The 17,982-nt window shown below is 35.7% G+C and overlaps 1 protein-coding gene across 1 annotated transcript; it reads right to left on the reverse strand.

Annotated features, from left to right (window-relative positions):
- Positions 1–262: 262 nt before the first annotated feature.
- Positions 263–16,408, reverse strand: LOC133532057 (homeobox protein ceh-30-like). The gene is made up of 3 exons (XM_061870548.1): positions 14,235–16,408; positions 4,605–4,789; positions 263–3,377 (listed from the first exon to the last, which is right to left on the reverse strand). Exons 1-3 carry the CDS (start codon positions 14,572–14,574, stop codon positions 2,952–2,954), a joined length of 951 nt encoding a protein of 316 aa, XP_061726532.1. The 5' UTR covers positions 14,575–16,408; the 3' UTR covers positions 263–2,951.
- Positions 16,409–17,982: the final 1,574 nt, after the last annotated feature.

A 17,982-nucleotide genomic window follows, 5' to 3' on the forward strand; every position in this document is an offset into this window, starting at 1 on the left:
GACAGAGAGGCAACACGTCGAACGTGGTTCGAGGTAGGCCATCAGACGTCTGAGGATTTTCAACTCTACAGGTCGCATTTCTCAACTGATTCTCATGGAATTTTGCAGGTTGGATAAATATATATGTACACTTTCGTCGATTCAGTTTTTGGTTGTTTTTTTTCAAAATTGTGGAGCCAAGGGGTATCTAGAGATCTACAGCTTACAAAGTCACTATCACTAGTATTATATTATAGATTATAGGTAATAAGAAAAAAACTACTTTAATTTTATCACACGTTTTATTATCTAATTATTACTTTCCGTTACAATATAGATAGGCATTGCTTATAAATAGTAATTTACAATTAATAGTTTTCCAACGTACTTACAATATATTTGCAATGATTTATAAACACAAAGGACCATGGGCAAATTTGTATGGGCACTGTCCCCAACAATGAGCGGAATTCTTCATAGCAAAAATCAAACTGTCAGAGGGATTGACCTAACTGTTTTATCGACTTATCGATGTTACGGAATAATATCGCATTAGGTATCCATAATCAACTTAAAAGATTATTCTGTAACATTTGACCTCTTTGATAAGCAACTTGCATCTCCGTATTAAAGTAAATCATGTCAGCGTCACATATGTCATTTATGTCACTTGAGTTTTCATGAGTGATTTCCGTGCCGTGTTACTAAAATGGTTAATCCTAAAAGAAAACAATAAAAAAATGGATACAGAAAGATTCTTATTTCAGTTTCAAAGAAGATTCTTCGACAATATATTGCTCTAAATGTTACGTTCATTTACATCATAAAATTTATTTTACAGTACAGCACTTTATAGCACTAGTGCGAGAAGTAGCATATTACGTTACTGTGTCGAACATTTAAAGGGCCATATGTACTGTAAAACGTTGTACGATACATGTGCGAATAGGTAATTCGCAACTCGTGTCGATTTAAAACACTCCCTTCGGTCGTGTTTTAATTTACCGCCACTCGTTTCGAATTTCCTATTTTTCGCACTTGTATCGTAATGTACTATTCTGTTTTATTCTTTACTATTATACCAAAATACAGTGGCAGTCAGCTAATTAGGGACACCGTTAATTTGTTTGAATGTATATCCAAAAGTCTAATTTCATTACTTTAACTTTGTTTCGTTAAGTGACAAATATTTATCGATAAGTCGATAAAACAGTTAGGTCAATCCCTCTGACAGTTTGATTTTTGCTATGAAGAATTCCGCTCATTGGTCCCCACCCACCAACAGAAACGAAACATGTCTCATTCAATAGGTCTTGGCAACCTGATGATTTGTTACTATGACGCGGATCGCCCTATGACCTGCCTGCAATTTTCAATGAAATGAGCGAAAAATATATAAAAACAAAATACAGTTTTCCAAGAAAACCCCATACATAGGGCGATCCTCGTCATAGTAACAAATCATCAGATTGCCAAGATCTATTGAATGAGACATGTTTTGTTTCTGTTGGTGGGTGGGGACATTTCTGCCCATGGTCCTTTATTATAGTATTTTAACCTTAGCAGGCCGACTTTTAATAAATCCACATAATACCTATTATTTTATTTATTGATTTCTTTAAGCAGGTTGTTTCCTCGTTATTCCAAGTACAGCAATAATATGTTACACAACAAAGGCCGCAAAAATATCTGTCATGATCTTATTCATAAGCCATAAGAGCGTGTCAAATATTTTTGTGGCCTTCGAAGATTAACATATAGTCTGTCAAGCCATTTCCGTCAGTAGAAAAAGGCGGCACATTTAAAAAATGTAAGCGCGAGGGTTAGCGTCCCGTATAAAATTTGAATTTCGTGCCTTTTTCTACTGACAGTTGTTTGACAGACTATATTATGCAGACGACTGGACCTACTAGATATTTAAGCCTATTTATTTATTACTTCGGAATATGGAGGGTAGAGGTAAGGAGAACAATCTCTAATGGAAAAATCTGTTGCAAAAGTGTCCAGCTGGCAGCTGAAAATAATAGTTCGAAATCTCTCCGGTGGCGCTATTTTACTCTACCCTCCATATTACGGAATATTAAACCTCTTTAAAGTGACTTTTCTTTCAAGTGTGGCCAGAATTGACGATTCAGCTGTCAAACATTGATTTTCTCATATTTGACAGGTGACAACGACAACTTACTATTTGCAAGCAAATAATTAAACAGAAATCAAGCTTATTTTGATACAAGCAAGGTTCAATATATGGCACTTTTCAAGTGGTCGTCTGTTGACGTTATTAAGTTATCATCTTTAGGTATTATTACTGGCCTATATATGTATTTGACCAATTGCTGGATATTTCGGCATCTGCTCATAGAAAGTGTAAGAGGGTTTGGAGTACCTCTAATAGTCGCCATCAGTCATCACTCATCAGATATATAGGAGCGGCCGAGCTCATAAATATCTAAACACGTACTCTAAGGCCTTGAAAAAAGAGGTGTGTCCAGAAATTTGTGAGCACCTTGGCCGTTCCAATATATCTGATAGCGACTGTACATTACATTTCACACTAGCACAGTGTGGACGAGGACTTTACAGCCTTCACACACACCTTTGCATATATATATTGTTATCAATGACAACCTGTTTGAAAGCTGAACGCCTTTATGCCGTTCTACCAATTGCTTTCGGTATTGTTAGGCAGTGGGAACTCTGTACTAAGCTTTCAAGAACTGGACTCGATTTGAAACAACCATTTTGTAAAAATACGATATAATTTCGTTGTCTTAACATATTTTCGCTGAAACACTATCCATACAACGACTGATATTTTAGCATTAGGTATTATTAATTTAAATGCTATAAACTGTAGCAAAATTAGCAAGAAGGTAATTAATTATCGCATGCACAATGCTTCAGTGATAATAGTTTATTGATGAATCTTCATTACCAAAGAAAATCAGCCTGTATCTATTGCAAATCCCAGACTAGCTAGGTCGGCCATTTTGATTTCCAAACCTCAAATTGGCTGCTTGACTCAAGCTTGCCAACCTAGCGGACATGCTCGCGTCATACATAGTGCTGCGCCCCATCGATATTACCGATTCGTTTTTCAAAAACGGGCTCGGTAAACTCGATTCTTTCAAAAACGGATTCGATTCTTTTAAAAAAGTGTCGTTTTTCGAGAACGCTGAGGTTTGGGATTGTAAAAGGCTGCAAGGTTGGTTCCTGTCGAGTCTGAACTGTTGTTTTTCCATCTGGTGGTGTTGTGTTCGTACGGCAAAGCGGTTGACGTGCACGGGTATGGGAACGACTATCTTGGTGCCCGTGGTTTTCCCCGAGTGACTGCCGGAGGCGAGACCGGCTTTCACGCGTTTCCATTTCGCGCGACGGTTTTGGAACCATATTTTGACCTGCAAAAAATTTGGAAATAAGTATGGTAGGTTGAATATTCCTTTTAAACGCGAACGTACATACATACTAGATTTTCATACGAGCTTTGAGAACAGAGATATTAGGCTCAAACTCTGTACCATTATCATCATTAACATATAGGTCAGGTGGCCCTAACATAAGACACCCAAGCTCAATTATTAGTACTACCCACAATAAGGAATTTAACTATATATTTTATATTCCTTTAAATTTCTTCGCATTTTATTTCACTTGGTTGGCATCATTAAAGAATGTCTCAGAAATTTCGTACAAAATTCCATCTTATATCTATTAGTTGTTGTTCAGTGAAAAAAAACAAAACAATTTCATGAGGTAACTAGTTTTCCTGTGGGTTAGAAGATTAGTTAGCAGTCGCTTTAGTAAACAAGACTATGTGTGAGAAAAACTCGGGCGGCTAGAATGTGTTGATGTGAACATTAGCCAGTTTTCTCCGAGACCACGGGAACAACGCCGTCCTCGAAACGTGGGATGTAAATTTAAAACTTAATACGCGATTAAGTCCCGTTTCTATAAATTAATAATGTGTAAAAATTTTAAAGACCTGCCTGCGTCTATTCTTGGGATTACGTGACCAAAAGTGGACCCCAGCCCACAAAACTCCGTTAGGAAAAAGCGCTAAGATTACTAATGTGCAAGTTGCAGAATATTCTCAAAATTTCCGCAATTTCTGGAAACTTCCATGAGAAAATTCTGCTGCAAGTTTCCACTTAGAAAGTTCTCGTTCAGAATAGGGATTAGTACTCGATGTTCTTAACTGTTGACGACTGTTTTATTTCACATTTACGTCATTCATTGGAGTCTATTTTAAGTGTCATATAAATAGAAACTAACTAAGAAACTTTGGCAATAAACGTACAGAAAAAAATACCGAAAATATTTTAATCTTTGAAAATTATCTTTGGCACATTAAGGCTAAGATCTTTTGTACAAAATACAGTGAAGGAAAACAGTTTCATGAGGAAACTACTTATGTATGTATTTATATCCTTTGTCTAATTCTGGTACCTTGTTAATTGTATGTTACTTTTAATATGTATTTTTGTACAATAAAGAGTTTACTACTTACTACTATTCCTGTGGGTTATAAAGGTCAGTTGGCAGTCGCTTTTATAACGACATCCCTGATTATGTGACCAAAAGTGGACACCGTTAGGGAAAAGCAATAAGATGAGAAAGATGCCAACCTGTACTTCACTAAGTTTGAGCGCCGCCGCGATCTGCGACCTCTCTGTCAGACTCAGGTACTTCTTGGCGTGGAACTCTCGCTCTAACTCCAACAGCTGTTCGGAAGTGAAGGCCGTGCGCCGGCGCCTCGCTTTGCTCTCGCGACGGTCTGTTGAGTCCTCTTGGTCGGGCTCGGAGTCGTTTCCTGGGGAAGAGAGGGTTATTGAGTACTAAAATAAAGAACATACGGCGATTAGTAACAAATGACCAAGGTCCCTAAAATTCCTAGTTCTCTTTCCATACCCCGACAATATTTTGTGCTAAATAGTTCGACGGATTTAGAAAATATTATAACTATCGAGGAACCATGCACAATGTTGAGTAAATTAAAGCTAAACTGGTACCTATTCTGAATTGTAGAGAAATATGGGCTGTAACCACGAAAATCGAAGTTCGTCAACTGCGGGCATTTTTCTCTGTCACTCTAATTATGTTTTAATGACAGTAAAAGAGAAAGATTTTCGCGGTAAGCCCCCTGATATTTACAAGTTGATACCTACTGTTGTTTTACAGTGTACTCCACTTAGCAGCTACTTATTTTTTGACATAAATTAAGTATTTCCTATTTCCTCCTAAATCTTCATATTATAGAAGAATTCAATATTTATTCTCAAAATGGCTTCCTGAGTAAGTTCTAAGTTGGACCAAATGGCAAAGTGGCTTCCTGGAATCACTGCCCCTAGGCCACGATACTCAAATAAAGTCCGATAAAATCGAACTAATAAAACTAAATAACCGATTAAATTGCAGTAAACCGAGATTGGAACAGCGAGACAGACCTATCAGTGTAACATTTTTGAGTAGACCTTATTTCTTCAAATATAAGACTGATAATGGTTTGGTTTCTTTTGATAGGGCTCGACTAAATCTTGGTCAGCATTTTAGCGGTTATGAGGGTGACGAAATTGAGGTTTTTTGTGATAAAAAAAAACAAATCGTCTGTCAATTGTTGTGGTGTTCGGGTCATTTGTGTCTGTTTTGATTTTGTTTATTTTAGGTTAAATGAATGTCAAAAAAAGCTTAGTTAGCAGTTGTTCATGAAGTAGGGAGTTCTTTTACTCCGAACCTATACCTTCTAGCGGATGTGTATGAAAATGTAGCGTAGTTGACATTTATTAAAAATAAATAAATAAATATTATAGAACATTATTAACCAAATTGACTAAGTCCCACAGTAAGCTCAATAAGGCTTGTGTTGAGGGTACTTAGAAAACGATAAATATAATATATAAATATTTATAAATACTTAAATACATAGAAAACACCCATGACTCAGGAACAAATATCCATGCTCATCACACGAATACATGCCCTTACCAGGATTTGAACCCGGGACCATCAGCTTCGTAGGCAGGGTCACTGGCCACTAGGCCAAACCGGTCGTCATTTATTAAATGTTTACATTAAATAAAATAATTAAAAAGGACTCTACAGCGTATTAATGAATTTAGAAGACACCCCGATGTTTCGAGCTCCTTTAAGAGTCCGCCTCTTTCTCTGATGCACTACCTAATGGATTTAAAGTTGGCGGTAGAAAACAGTTGGCTGCGGTGACTGCTTACATCAGGCGGGCCGTATGCTTGTCTGCCACCGTCGTGGTATATAAAAAAAAGCAGGCTTACTCCCTGTTAGTTTGGATATTTCTTTTGTAATTGTTGATTTATTATTAGCAGAATAATCCTTTTTAATTGTTATATCTTCATGTAAAAAATTTAAAAAAGTCAACTAGAGTCAGACCAAGATAAGTTAGCAATGATTTTGATAGCCCAGCCTGTGCAAGTGTCAAGCAAACGTCATAATTTCATAAAAAATTACGTTTTAAATAACACGCGTACCGTCGGGACTATCAAAATCGCGCAGCTTTATCAAATCTTACCTTTAATAATATTACAATACGAGGAGACATGGCTAAATTATTTACTACAGAATCTGCGGCTACAATTTCGGACTTGACGTTTTTTACCAATCCTCTATAAAAACGGACCTCGTCTCGTCAGCGCTCCGCCCAGTCGACGTCTCTGGAGATGGAGTGATGACGTCTGCGATTACGAGATTGATCAAATAGGGACTTCTATTTTCAGAACATTTACTTCCGATTTTTTTGTTTGATTTGAAACCGGCGTCTCTATATTTAAAGGGAAAAAAATACAGTAATTAAGAAAATGATGAAAGCTTGGCTGCGTGAGAAATGTTTTTACACTGTGGGCAAGTTCCTTAATTATTATATTATTTGCATGTAATAAAATAAGGCTAGTTGTTCCAGCGCGCACAAGTTTTTTGGAGAAATCGCGAAAAGTCTGGTTGACGTAACTGGTGACCGAAGAGCTGGCGGCTTCCTCGCACAACGTCGGATACGTTGTGCGAGGAAGCCAGCTCAGCGATTGCGAGGAAATGTCGCCAGCATCCTTGGTACAATGCCTCAAGGGCCTATTTTAGATATAAGCTAGTTATAGTAATCATCTGTATATATCCATTATGTATATTGTTATTGTAAATAAATACTGAACTTGGGCTAGTTAAATTAATATTTGTATGCCAGTTTGTAGGCACAATGTGGAGATCATATGAAGTTACACATTGTAAATAGTTTGAAGACCTCTTTGTAAACCCACTATTGACAAATAAATAATCAATAAATCAACGTGTAACCCATCTCACTTTATTCACTGATAAGTTTTCCTGATTTCAGATTGTTACACTTTACAGAAAATTTCAAATTTTAACCATGACTGAAACATGTCCATATATCCTGGAAGTCGGAAGTCACCCTGCCTACGAAGCTGTGGGTCCTGAGTTCGAATCCCGGTAAGGGCATTTATTTGTGGGCATAATATGAGTTATTGATGTTGTCTGTTGACTATGTAAGGTGTCTAAGTATATATTTATTTAATTATATCGTCGGCTAGTAACCATAGTAGCTCTGATTAATTTGGAGCTAGGTTGATCTGTATGAAATTGTCGCAAATATTTTAATTATATGTTAGAATAATTAGGTAACTTATTATAATAAATACAATATTTTAAAAATTAATATTATCCTGTCCATTAATATTATCTTGTCCCTTGTGTTATGGGTCCTGAGTTCGAATCCCGGTAAGGGCATTTATTTGTGGGCATAATATGAGTTATTGATGTTGTCTGTTGACTATGTAAGGTGTCTAAGTATATATTTATTTAATTATATCGTCGGCTAGTAACCATAGTAGCTCTGATTAATTTGGAGCTAGGTTGATCTGTATGAAATTGTCGCAAATATTTTAATTATATGTTAGAATAATTAGGTAACTTATTATAATAAATACAATATTTTAAAAATTAATATTAAGTTCAAACAGCAATCGTTTAATTTTGTTTTTATTTGTCACTGTTGTTAGCTACTAAAAATCACAAATCTCCAGTTGTATCTAAAATACAGAATTAAAAAGAGAATCATTTGGAGTTTCTGCATAAAAATCAATCATTAGACGTCCCAAAAACGGTACTAACACGTGATTTGCGTACTAAAAAACCTCAATGCCATTGATAAAATAAGTTTTTGGGCAATCAATAAGACGGATTGCGATCTCGATCATTCAATCAGAGTGAGTGACAAAGAATTTAAACCGATAAAACCCATTTTAACTCTATTAACATTCCACACCACACATTTATGCAATTTCCACGAAAAACCCGCCGTAAAACCGATCCCCTTTCGCAAATAAATATATTATTATTTATTTCTTATGGCCGACGCAACAGAGATTGACAGTTATCGAACGCGCCAAATGAATTGTAAAAATATTACAACCTTCATACCAACCCAGCCTAAGCGAAAATGCACTTTAACTTTCTAAAAATAAAGTCTAAATTCAAATAGCATTGCTAATGTTTGTGGAAGCATAGAGCTCGCGTTCTGAATTTAAATTTCGAATTCAAAAAAGCGGCAAAGTTAAATCGCGTGTGAACGATTCGATGCAGTTTGATACGAATCGGTAATTTATCGGTGAATTTTCGATAAACGGACATCACTAGCCAAAATGGCGGTCACGTAGGCATTTTCACACCGGTTTTCTGTGGAAATATTTTTATTTGTGGCGTGCGGGTGTCACGTATTGGTTAAAGATTCTGTTGCGTACGAAATGCATTTTTGTTGCATGTTGTATAAATTATAATGGATTTAATTTAGTTTTTTGTTTTTTAGATAGTAGTCACGGTTGCTATAAGTAAAATGAAACTTTTCTTGAGGGCCCTCCACACTCGAGCGCGAATCGAGGCGCGATTTATTTTTTGAGGTAAATAGTTCGTGTCATCCAAGATGACGCGCAGATATGTCAAATCTAACCTTTAATAACATGTCAATGCGAGTCAAGGCTCGCGTTGTCGTGAATGACACTATACTTACATACTTTTGGCGTGTTGTTTCATCCGGTACTATTGATGTTGACTGTAACCAGTCCCCAAGGGAGTAAAGAGCTCAAAACCAGAGTGTTCTTGGGGGAAAATCCCTTGAAACCGCACTTGACACCCACCATTTATACACGGGGCCAAGTTTAAGGACGTACCCGGACCCGGATCCAAATATTATTGTATAATACGTTAATAATTGAATTTTTTTTAACATTACATCTTGTAATTAACATTAATTAAATAAGAAAAAATACAATTTAAATTACTATAGAATTCATGCAATCACATACAGTAGATACTATCAAAGATAAATGGTCTGCCGACGGAATATGGTGTCCTGGTTCACTCTCAAAATTGACATCTACCTATGACGGAATTATTATAATCATAATTTACACGTTGGCCGAAAAACACGTCTACATTTTTTTCTTTTGTTGATAATATTAACAAACGTTACGTTTGTGTATCAAAGGTAAAGGTAACATTTGGAAGATACGTTTCGTTTCAGTTAAATGATTGTAATATAACATTTCAAACTTTAGCGTTTTGAACACTTTTAAAACATATTTAAAACCGTTTTTAAAACAAATTTATTTTTATTTCCGACGTTTCGACGCAGGTTTCACTGATCATGTTATCATCGGGTCTCTGTATCTTTAGGTATTTAAATAAAAGTAAACAAAATCTACCCTCAAATGGCTCCTTAAGCCAGTTGATGGTAGATGAAAACATTACATGATCAAATAATGTAGATTAAAGTCAAATCGTTCAGTGACAGATCAGTATTGCTAAGATGGTCGGTTCTTTATCATTTGTCACCATGCCTGTCACGTTCTAACGAGTATGTAAGCGCGAAAGTGACGGGCATAGTGGCAAGTGATAAAAACGGAACCATCCTGCCACCGCAGGTGCTATTTTAAACGTGAAACTTCTATGATATTATGACGTTTACTTAACACTTGCACGGGTTGGGCTGCCCCTGTCGTGACTCTCCAGCTCTCCACAAATCTCTGTTTTGTCATTTTGCTGGGACATTAGTTATCCGCGACCACAACTAGTGATGGGCAACTTGTAAGTTTCCAAAGTGAAACTTACACTTAAATTTCATGTAAGTTTCGGTAAGTAAACGCTACGGGGCGCCTTTGATATTATAATATGTTTAGATATATAATTAAAGCTCTGCCTCTGCCGGCTTTCCTGTCTCAAAACTGTTCACAATTTTTTTATATCGGAATTACAGCATGTCAAATAGAATGAAACGCTAAGCGAAGAATATGGGAGAGTAAAATGAAATTTAATATATGCATACGAAGCAAAACCATAGCAGATGTGAAAAAAAGGAAATAGGACGCAGCGTAAGGTGGTCTTGAACTTCCATCCACCGTGTAACAACCGGATACGATTACCCCTGAGCCACGCGGCTACTGTCATCTAATTTCGAATTTTTCGATGACAATCCGTTCTACTGACGATAGGTTACATGACTTCGAGCAACACAGGGAAGGGAGACAGCATTCATACTATTTCCCCTCTGCCAAAGCATAGGCACAACTGTGCCTATGGCGGTGCATGTTGTGACTCGTCCGTACACAAAAGGAGATCGAAGTGTGCAAGATTGGTCTTTGACGTGTATCATTTTCTATGTATTGGTGTCGTCATTGCAGATTGGATTTTGTATGTAGTGAGTGAGAAGTGCGACTGTGTGCACGTTTCCCCCCGCAAAAAATGGCAGAAAGATTTGTACGGTAAGATATCGCTTAGGATCCTTCCTTACGACGTGTCGGAAGCCAGTGTTGCTCGAAGTTACATGATATTTAAGTGAAATTTATTCGGTAACATTCTATCAGAAACATTTCCTGTCAAATATGTAATTTTCAACAGTTGAAATATGTCACCGTTAAGGAAATATGTGAAATGTTTCCGGAATTGCCCATCGCTAACCACGACCAGTGAAATCTATGTCGAAACGTCGGAAATAAAGATAAAGATAGTTTATTATTCAAGTAGGCATATTACCTACAATAACAAATACAATTATTTCTATGTACAATAAAGTATATACATATATACATACAATAAAGGTAACACAATAAATTCGCAATAGACACGGTTTCAAATATGTTTTATATGATTGTATAGGTAGGTATTTTTATTTTAATGACATTTTGTAAAAAAAAATATATAAATAAGAAAAATATTCCTAAAAATTCATTGTCAACGTATTTCTTGCCACCTGTATAGGTAACGGTAACGGTAATCACACCTCAGGAAATTTCACAATTATTTTAAAAATAAGATTTTTGTACCATTTGGCGTTGAAACCATAGGTCCATGGGGTCCCAAGTTTTTTGCAGAAATCGAGAAGCGTTTGATTGACGTAACTGGTGACCGAAGAGCTGGCGGCTTCCTCGCACAACGTACCAGTATTGCGATACAACGAGGAAATACGGCCAGCATCCTTGGTACAACGCCTCAAGGGCCTATTGTAGTTTTATGCTAGTTATTGTAAAGTCAAAATGTTGATTATTAAAAAATAAAGATTAGTTATTTATGATTATGTCAAGATTTTAACTTGTATCTCACATACATATTACCTACAAATTTTCTAATTCCCTGCCTGCACACATTTAAAATGTCAAGAAATCTCAACAGGCAGCTGTCACTGTCATATTTGAACAGTTTGTGACAAATTTCTGTCAATTTCACGGCGCAGATGCATCGAGTGGCGTGAAATCGAACGATCGAGGAGCGGCACTAATCGGACTAGGGTCCTTGTTGACTGGAGTACAAATCATGCGTGGCTAATGGGTTACCCTTGTTGATTTGAGTACGATATAAAGAAGGTATGAAAAGGAAAGAAGTTGTAGATAACGGTAGAACCGATGTCCTATAGAGAGAGAAAAAAAAAACAAAAATGGAAATAGAAATAGAACAGTTTGTTTCATATATCTATCAATTGTATTTCTATTTTACATTGTAGCATCATTAAAAAAAAAACATGTTTCATCTTCAACGGCTTTACTTGTGAAAATTTTCGTGCGATGATTTTTTTACGATTTTCGGCGTGAGTAATCTCAAAAATAGTGCATGGATCGACTTTTTCGGCGGTTGGGCAGTATATAGGTATGTCCCATCCAAAGTCTATTTGTGTCAATGTTTTAGTGAGTTAAATTGAAATCGAACTAATCCCCACAAGGCCTAGTTTTACCCTCTTTGGAAGGTCAGGTGTAACTAGTGCCTACGCCAAATCTTGGGATTAGTTGCCAAGCGGACCCTAGGCTCCCATGACCCGTGGCAATATGCCGGAACAACGCGAGGATGAAGAGTTTTAGTGAGTTAAATTGTGGTCGCCATGCTTACGGACGAATTAAAAAAAAACGCTCAAATCCGGCTGTTATCCCACAAAAATCACAAAATGTAGATGCTGTGCGCGAACTCATAATGCAAGATGGTCATGTCATCGTACATATCGCAAGATAGAGGCATCTCTTAGCAATAGTATGATGAGCATTTGTAAGATATTACATTAACATTTGGTTCAAAAAAAAACTTGAGTAAAAGCCATTTTTGCGTACACAAAGGTTGTTTTGTATACAAAGATCAGAATGGAAAAAGTGCATTCATCTTGGTGAACAAATATAAAACCATTTATAGTTATAGCTGTTTGTTATTTTTACAAGCTTTTATTTAACTTGCCCTGTTAGTATGTATGGGACAAATCTTGCAAGTTATATTTGACCCACTTCCCGGTTTCCGATGAAGCTGAAAATTTGCATACATATGTAAGTCGGGTGACAATGCAATATTATGGTACCATCGAGCTGATCTGATGATGGAGACAGGAGGTAGCCATAGGAACTCTGTGATAAAGCAACGCAATCTAATTGTGTTTGGGTTTTTTAGAATTGCCTCAATAAGTATTAGTTGCCTGTGGAAAAAAGTACAGTCAGAGATAAAAGCTTGTACCAAAAATGAATTTTTTGCCAAAAACTTTTTTATTTCTGGTTTTTTTCCGGGTTTTGGGTTTCCGGATACATAAGTAGCAGTTCTATAGTGACTTAGTATATTAGTTTTTTTATGTTCCGATAACTAGTTGATAAAGGGAAAAATTAATACAAGTTTCGTTTGTCTTTGTGTTTACTAAAATAAAATATTTTTGGAACGTTTATTAGTTCCTACTAAGGTACTGGAGCCCGTCTAAGCTAACTCTGCACCGTGTTTCCATCAAACATAGAGTGTAGAAGTATTATTTAAATTATTTTAAACGTCTTAATTTCAAAGAAGTTTGAATATTTTCGCATATTTGTGGTCTTACATAAGAACTATGAAAACTCCTCCCACCCCTTCTAAGAAAAAATAAGACAAGTTCCAGGAGTGGAATCTTCACCGTCGCGCGGGTTTCAAGACACGAGGGCTAAACAAACTTTGTCTCCGAGTGAATCACAAAATTTTTCACCACACCAACGCGAGGAAAATACTAACTATGAAATACCAAATAAATCAAACCAATTCAAATCCAAATTAATGTAATAAAAATCATTAAAAATCTAAAATAATAAATAAAAAAATTTCATTACTTTTGAAAACTTATTTGAATGTTTATTTTGACGAATAAAAATTATTTTAATTTCAATGTGTAGTCGGCTGGAGGCCCGTCCGTCGGATTAGGTAAATTTGGGTTAATTAATAATTTCGAATTAAAGTTACCTACCCTAAATTTATATCTGGCTATTTGTCTTATCTTAGATACAAAAATGTCATTTAATATAGTTCATCTTAAGTAGTTAATTTTTTTGGGTTTTATGGCCTGGTTACGATGCTTACTGGCCATATTACTTAGTTTAGTATATAAATGTTAAAGTACAGTCTGTCAAAGAACTTTTTCAGTAGAAAAAGGCGCGAAATTTGAATTTTCTATGGGACGATAATCCTTCGCACCCACTTTTTTAAATTTGCCACTATTTTCTACTGACGGAAATGTCTTGACAGACTATAGTAGTATAGTGATGACCTGATGACTCAAAACCAATGTTATGCTAACCGTAAAACGTGTCTAGGAAACCATTTACAGTTTACTTATCCAATTTTTAATACTATGTCTGATGTCGGGCGTAGCCATGGCGCTACTGCAACTTGGAGTAGCCTATAGGTACAAAACTGAAAACAGTTTTATTCTAAATAAAATAAAGTTAAAATAAACAAACCTTGCGTATTATCCTCTCCTCCGTCGCTCTCCTCACTCCCCACACTAACTGGACTCTCAGTTTTCTCTTCTCTTTCCCTCTCAGGCACAGGCGCTAAAACTCTAGACAGCCACGGTTCCCCATAACCTAACAAAAAAGGTATCGACACACCATTCTGAATGAACGGCGAATTGAAATAATATCGCATTCTATTCATTTCTTCCTCGTCTTCCTCGGAATTTCTAGAATCAGATTGGTTTTCGATGTCGATTTCTGGCGATTTTCGATTGTTACCGATTATCGAGTCTATGGAGAATGGTTTTGGTTTTTTCGCTTGCGTTTCTACTGTTTGTGGTTCCATTTTAAAATCACCCTTTTAACACTTTTAAAAATGAAAATCACTTTAGTTTCCAGTAATTTTGTGAAACACATAAAATGTCTGTGATCTAAAATATAATTTGTTCGTAAATTTAAACACGATACAATAAAATATGTTAACATAAATAGTCCTATTTTATTAAACACGCAGTCATTTTTGTAAGAAAAATACACTTATTTCACTAGAATAGTGATGTGCCTAAATTTCGAAAATCGAATTCGGAATTCGATTTTCGACACGTCCGTCCGTCGCGCGATCGAAGCGCTACTCATTCAGCCACACCGCCACGCCTACATACGGGGTGTACTCAAACTTATTTTATTAATACTCGCTGGGCGAATATAAGCTCTATTACTAGCGGCTTAATACTGCTATCATTATCACGCCTCTCGTTTGCTTTAGATCTTATATTGTAAACCGTTTTGTTGTATAATCAACCTTATTGTTATGATTTAAGAGCGATTTTTCTGTTCAAGTAAGTTAAGTGAGATTGAACTCCTTTAATATTTGAGTCTAAGCCGTCTTTTCTTCACTCTGAAGTAGATTTTTGCTCAGTAGAAAAAGGAGAATCAACCGTTTGGCTCTCGGAAGGAAATGATTAAGAAGTCTATTGTATGACGTTAGAAAGAGCTGGGTGTAATCGATTAGAGTGAGTTAAAGAGAGACGCAGAGATGTGTTTGTGGATATAGTACACGCTGGTAATTGGTGGTCATCAAAGTGTTTTGCCAGTGTCAGCACTCAGTGAATTCATCGTTTTGTGCTTCGCTTAGTATGGCATCTTTACTTTGGGCATTTTATTTAAAGTTGTATCTACACTACACTTATTTTCAAATATGGAATTTTTTAAATGTTGTCTACTGAAATTACATTGAATCACGAGCTCTTTCGATCCTAATAGGAAAAAAAAAATCGTTTTTTTTTTCATTTCCGGCTACCGTCACATAAAAATCCGACACAAGAGTTAAGACCAGACGATTCAATGGAGCCACGCTGGTTTGTCACCTAAATATGTTAGTCTGTAAGGTATTTGGAATATGGGCCTTGTTGCCTGATTAATATTTCAAATAAATAAAGCCTATGAAAAATAACGGAATGGAAATAAAAACGTTGGGACACATTTTTTCTACTATTAGGATCGAAAGAACGTGTGATTCTGTGTAGAATAAATATTAAAATTCCACAAAATAGATAACATATATCATTAAAATGGCCCACTTACGAGTAGTAAGGTTTTTTTTATTGAAGTACTTATACAATGCAATCGGCACAAAATGATAAAGTATTATGATATATAACTATCATATTATGACGGTCAGCAGAAAAAAAATCTATTACGTCCCTCCTATGTAACAGCGTTAAAAAGTTGTATGGATTTTCTTTTATAGTAATCAAAAAATAGAAAAAAATCGTACAACGGGACATAGCCATAATTAATATAGGTACATAAATTTAAATATGTATATACCTAACTATGTTAAGATCCAAAACGAAATGTCAAAATCCAAAGAGGAAAATTGGGTCTATTCATTTGTATGGAGATGCGGCCGTGCACTATTCTCTTAAACTTTATAATTAAGTAGAGAAATTGTTTTTGATGTTACTTTAGAGTGTTGCTTGGGGCTTGAATAATTGATTCATCTTCGCATCGTCGGACCAAATCAAATCTCATCCACGAATTGCCATTCGGCTTCTGCAATAATATACTATTTTTGACGTTATTGAATTTTTGCCTTTTCTTTTCATTAGGTGAATCTGAGTTCGTTTATTAATTTTAATACCCGCCGTCACGGACATTTTTCCGTATTGTGTTTATGTTATATTAGCAAAGTACAGTGTAAGGCAGAAAGCTATCATATTTTTAACAAAATTTCCACAAAACTGGACGCATCTGTCATCACGGATCATTAATTATTATGTAACTAGTACACAATTAAAAAAATATTTACAGTTCATATACTACTATACTTTACCGCACTAGTGCGAAAATTAGCATATTACGTTACTGTGTCGAACATTTAAAGAGCCATATGTACTGTAAAACGTTGTACGATACATGTGCGAATAGGTAATTCGCAACTCGTGTCGATTTAAAACACTCCCTTCGGTCGTGTTTTAATGTATCGCCACTCGTTTCGAATTTCCTATTTTTCGCACTTGTATCGTAATGTACTATTATTTTAAGGGGATGCTTTTACAGTGTTGACGAGATATTTTCAGTTAAAACCAATGTTTAATAATTCATTTTTGTTGTATGTAACAATCTCGCTAAACTTAACTTAAACTAATTTTATATTCTGACGTTTGTACCTATTAAGGTTTTTTTTTTGCTAGTTTAAATATATTTCTTGTAGACATGACCTCCCATCGTTATTTTATAATTAAATCATATGTATTAAAGAAATTTATTTTTCTAATAAGAATATTTACAATTCACTTACATGAGAAATTAACACTTATTTAACTATGATATGGTGAGCGTATGCATGCTTATGTTTAGATTTACAGAAATCGCCTTAAATTATCTACACTATATTATTTTACAGTACTAGAAAATTATCCATTTATTTTATAAATAACAGTTTCCAAAAATAAGTTGGTAAAAAAGTTTCATTAGTTTGTAATATTGTTAAAAATAAATTAATGAATGTTACTATCTAAAAAAATACTACTCGTATATCTGAAGCAAGTGGACTAGTTCATCTGAACCCTCCGCGCCGTCATTAGAGGACAATTTCCTCCCACTCCTCCTCCGCCAAATTGATTGCGGCTATTACTCGCGGGATAACTTTTGCTGCAAATTTTCTCATTTTTAGGTGAAGATATATTTTATTTATATTTTGAGGGAATTATACATGGACAATGTACCTAATTAAGACTTAACATACATATCTATTACTAACAAAGTATTTGTAAATTGAGTAGTAGACAATTGTAGGATTCGATATTACGACTGTCTTTACTAGTAGCCAAAATAAAGATAAATGATATAATGCAATGCCGGATTTAGAGGTCTGGAGGCCTCGGGCAATAAAGGAGTGGAGGCCCCCTGGCCCCAAATTTTTTCCAAATAAAATGGTAAACTTTCCGAATTTTTTATTGTGGGGCCCCCTCTTTTGTGGAGGCCCCGGGGCAGTAGCCCCGGTTGCCCTCCCCTAAATCCGGCCCTGATATAATGAGTGACGTAGAAAAAAGCACAGATGTGCAAATTGGAGATAATATCATTTAAAAATATGTAGTTGGCAAGCACGTAGACATAAAAAAATCTAAGGGGATGGCACAGACCAAGGCAGTTTTCTGTGGGGCTGGGTCACACGGCATGTCTAAATGAAAACGCAAGCATATCGAGCGCGAAACTTCGTTTATATAAATAACGCAATTTGATAGAAAAT

The sequence above is a fragment of the Cydia pomonella genome, chromosome 26 (assembly GCF_033807575.1).
Source record: "Cydia pomonella isolate Wapato2018A chromosome 26, ilCydPomo1, whole genome shotgun sequence".
Taxonomy (NCBI): Eukaryota; Metazoa; Arthropoda; class Insecta; order Lepidoptera; family Tortricidae; genus Cydia; species Cydia pomonella.

What these genes read in the sequence shown, in the direction of transcription:
- LOC133532057 (XM_061870548.1), bottom strand. Translation starts at nt 14,574, where the DNA reads ATGGAACCACAAACAGTAGAAACGCAAGCGAAAAAACCAAAACCATTC. An exon ending in AGGAGAGGATAATACGCAAG is followed by an intron (nt 4,790 to 14,234) that starts GTTTGTTTATTT and finishes TCTCTTCCCCAG; the next exon opens with GAAACGACTCCGAGCCCGAC. An exon ending in TCAAACTTAGTGAAGTACAG is followed by an intron (nt 3,378 to 4,604) that starts GTTGGCATCTTT and finishes AATTTTTTGCAG; the next exon opens with GTCAAAATATGGTTCCAAAA.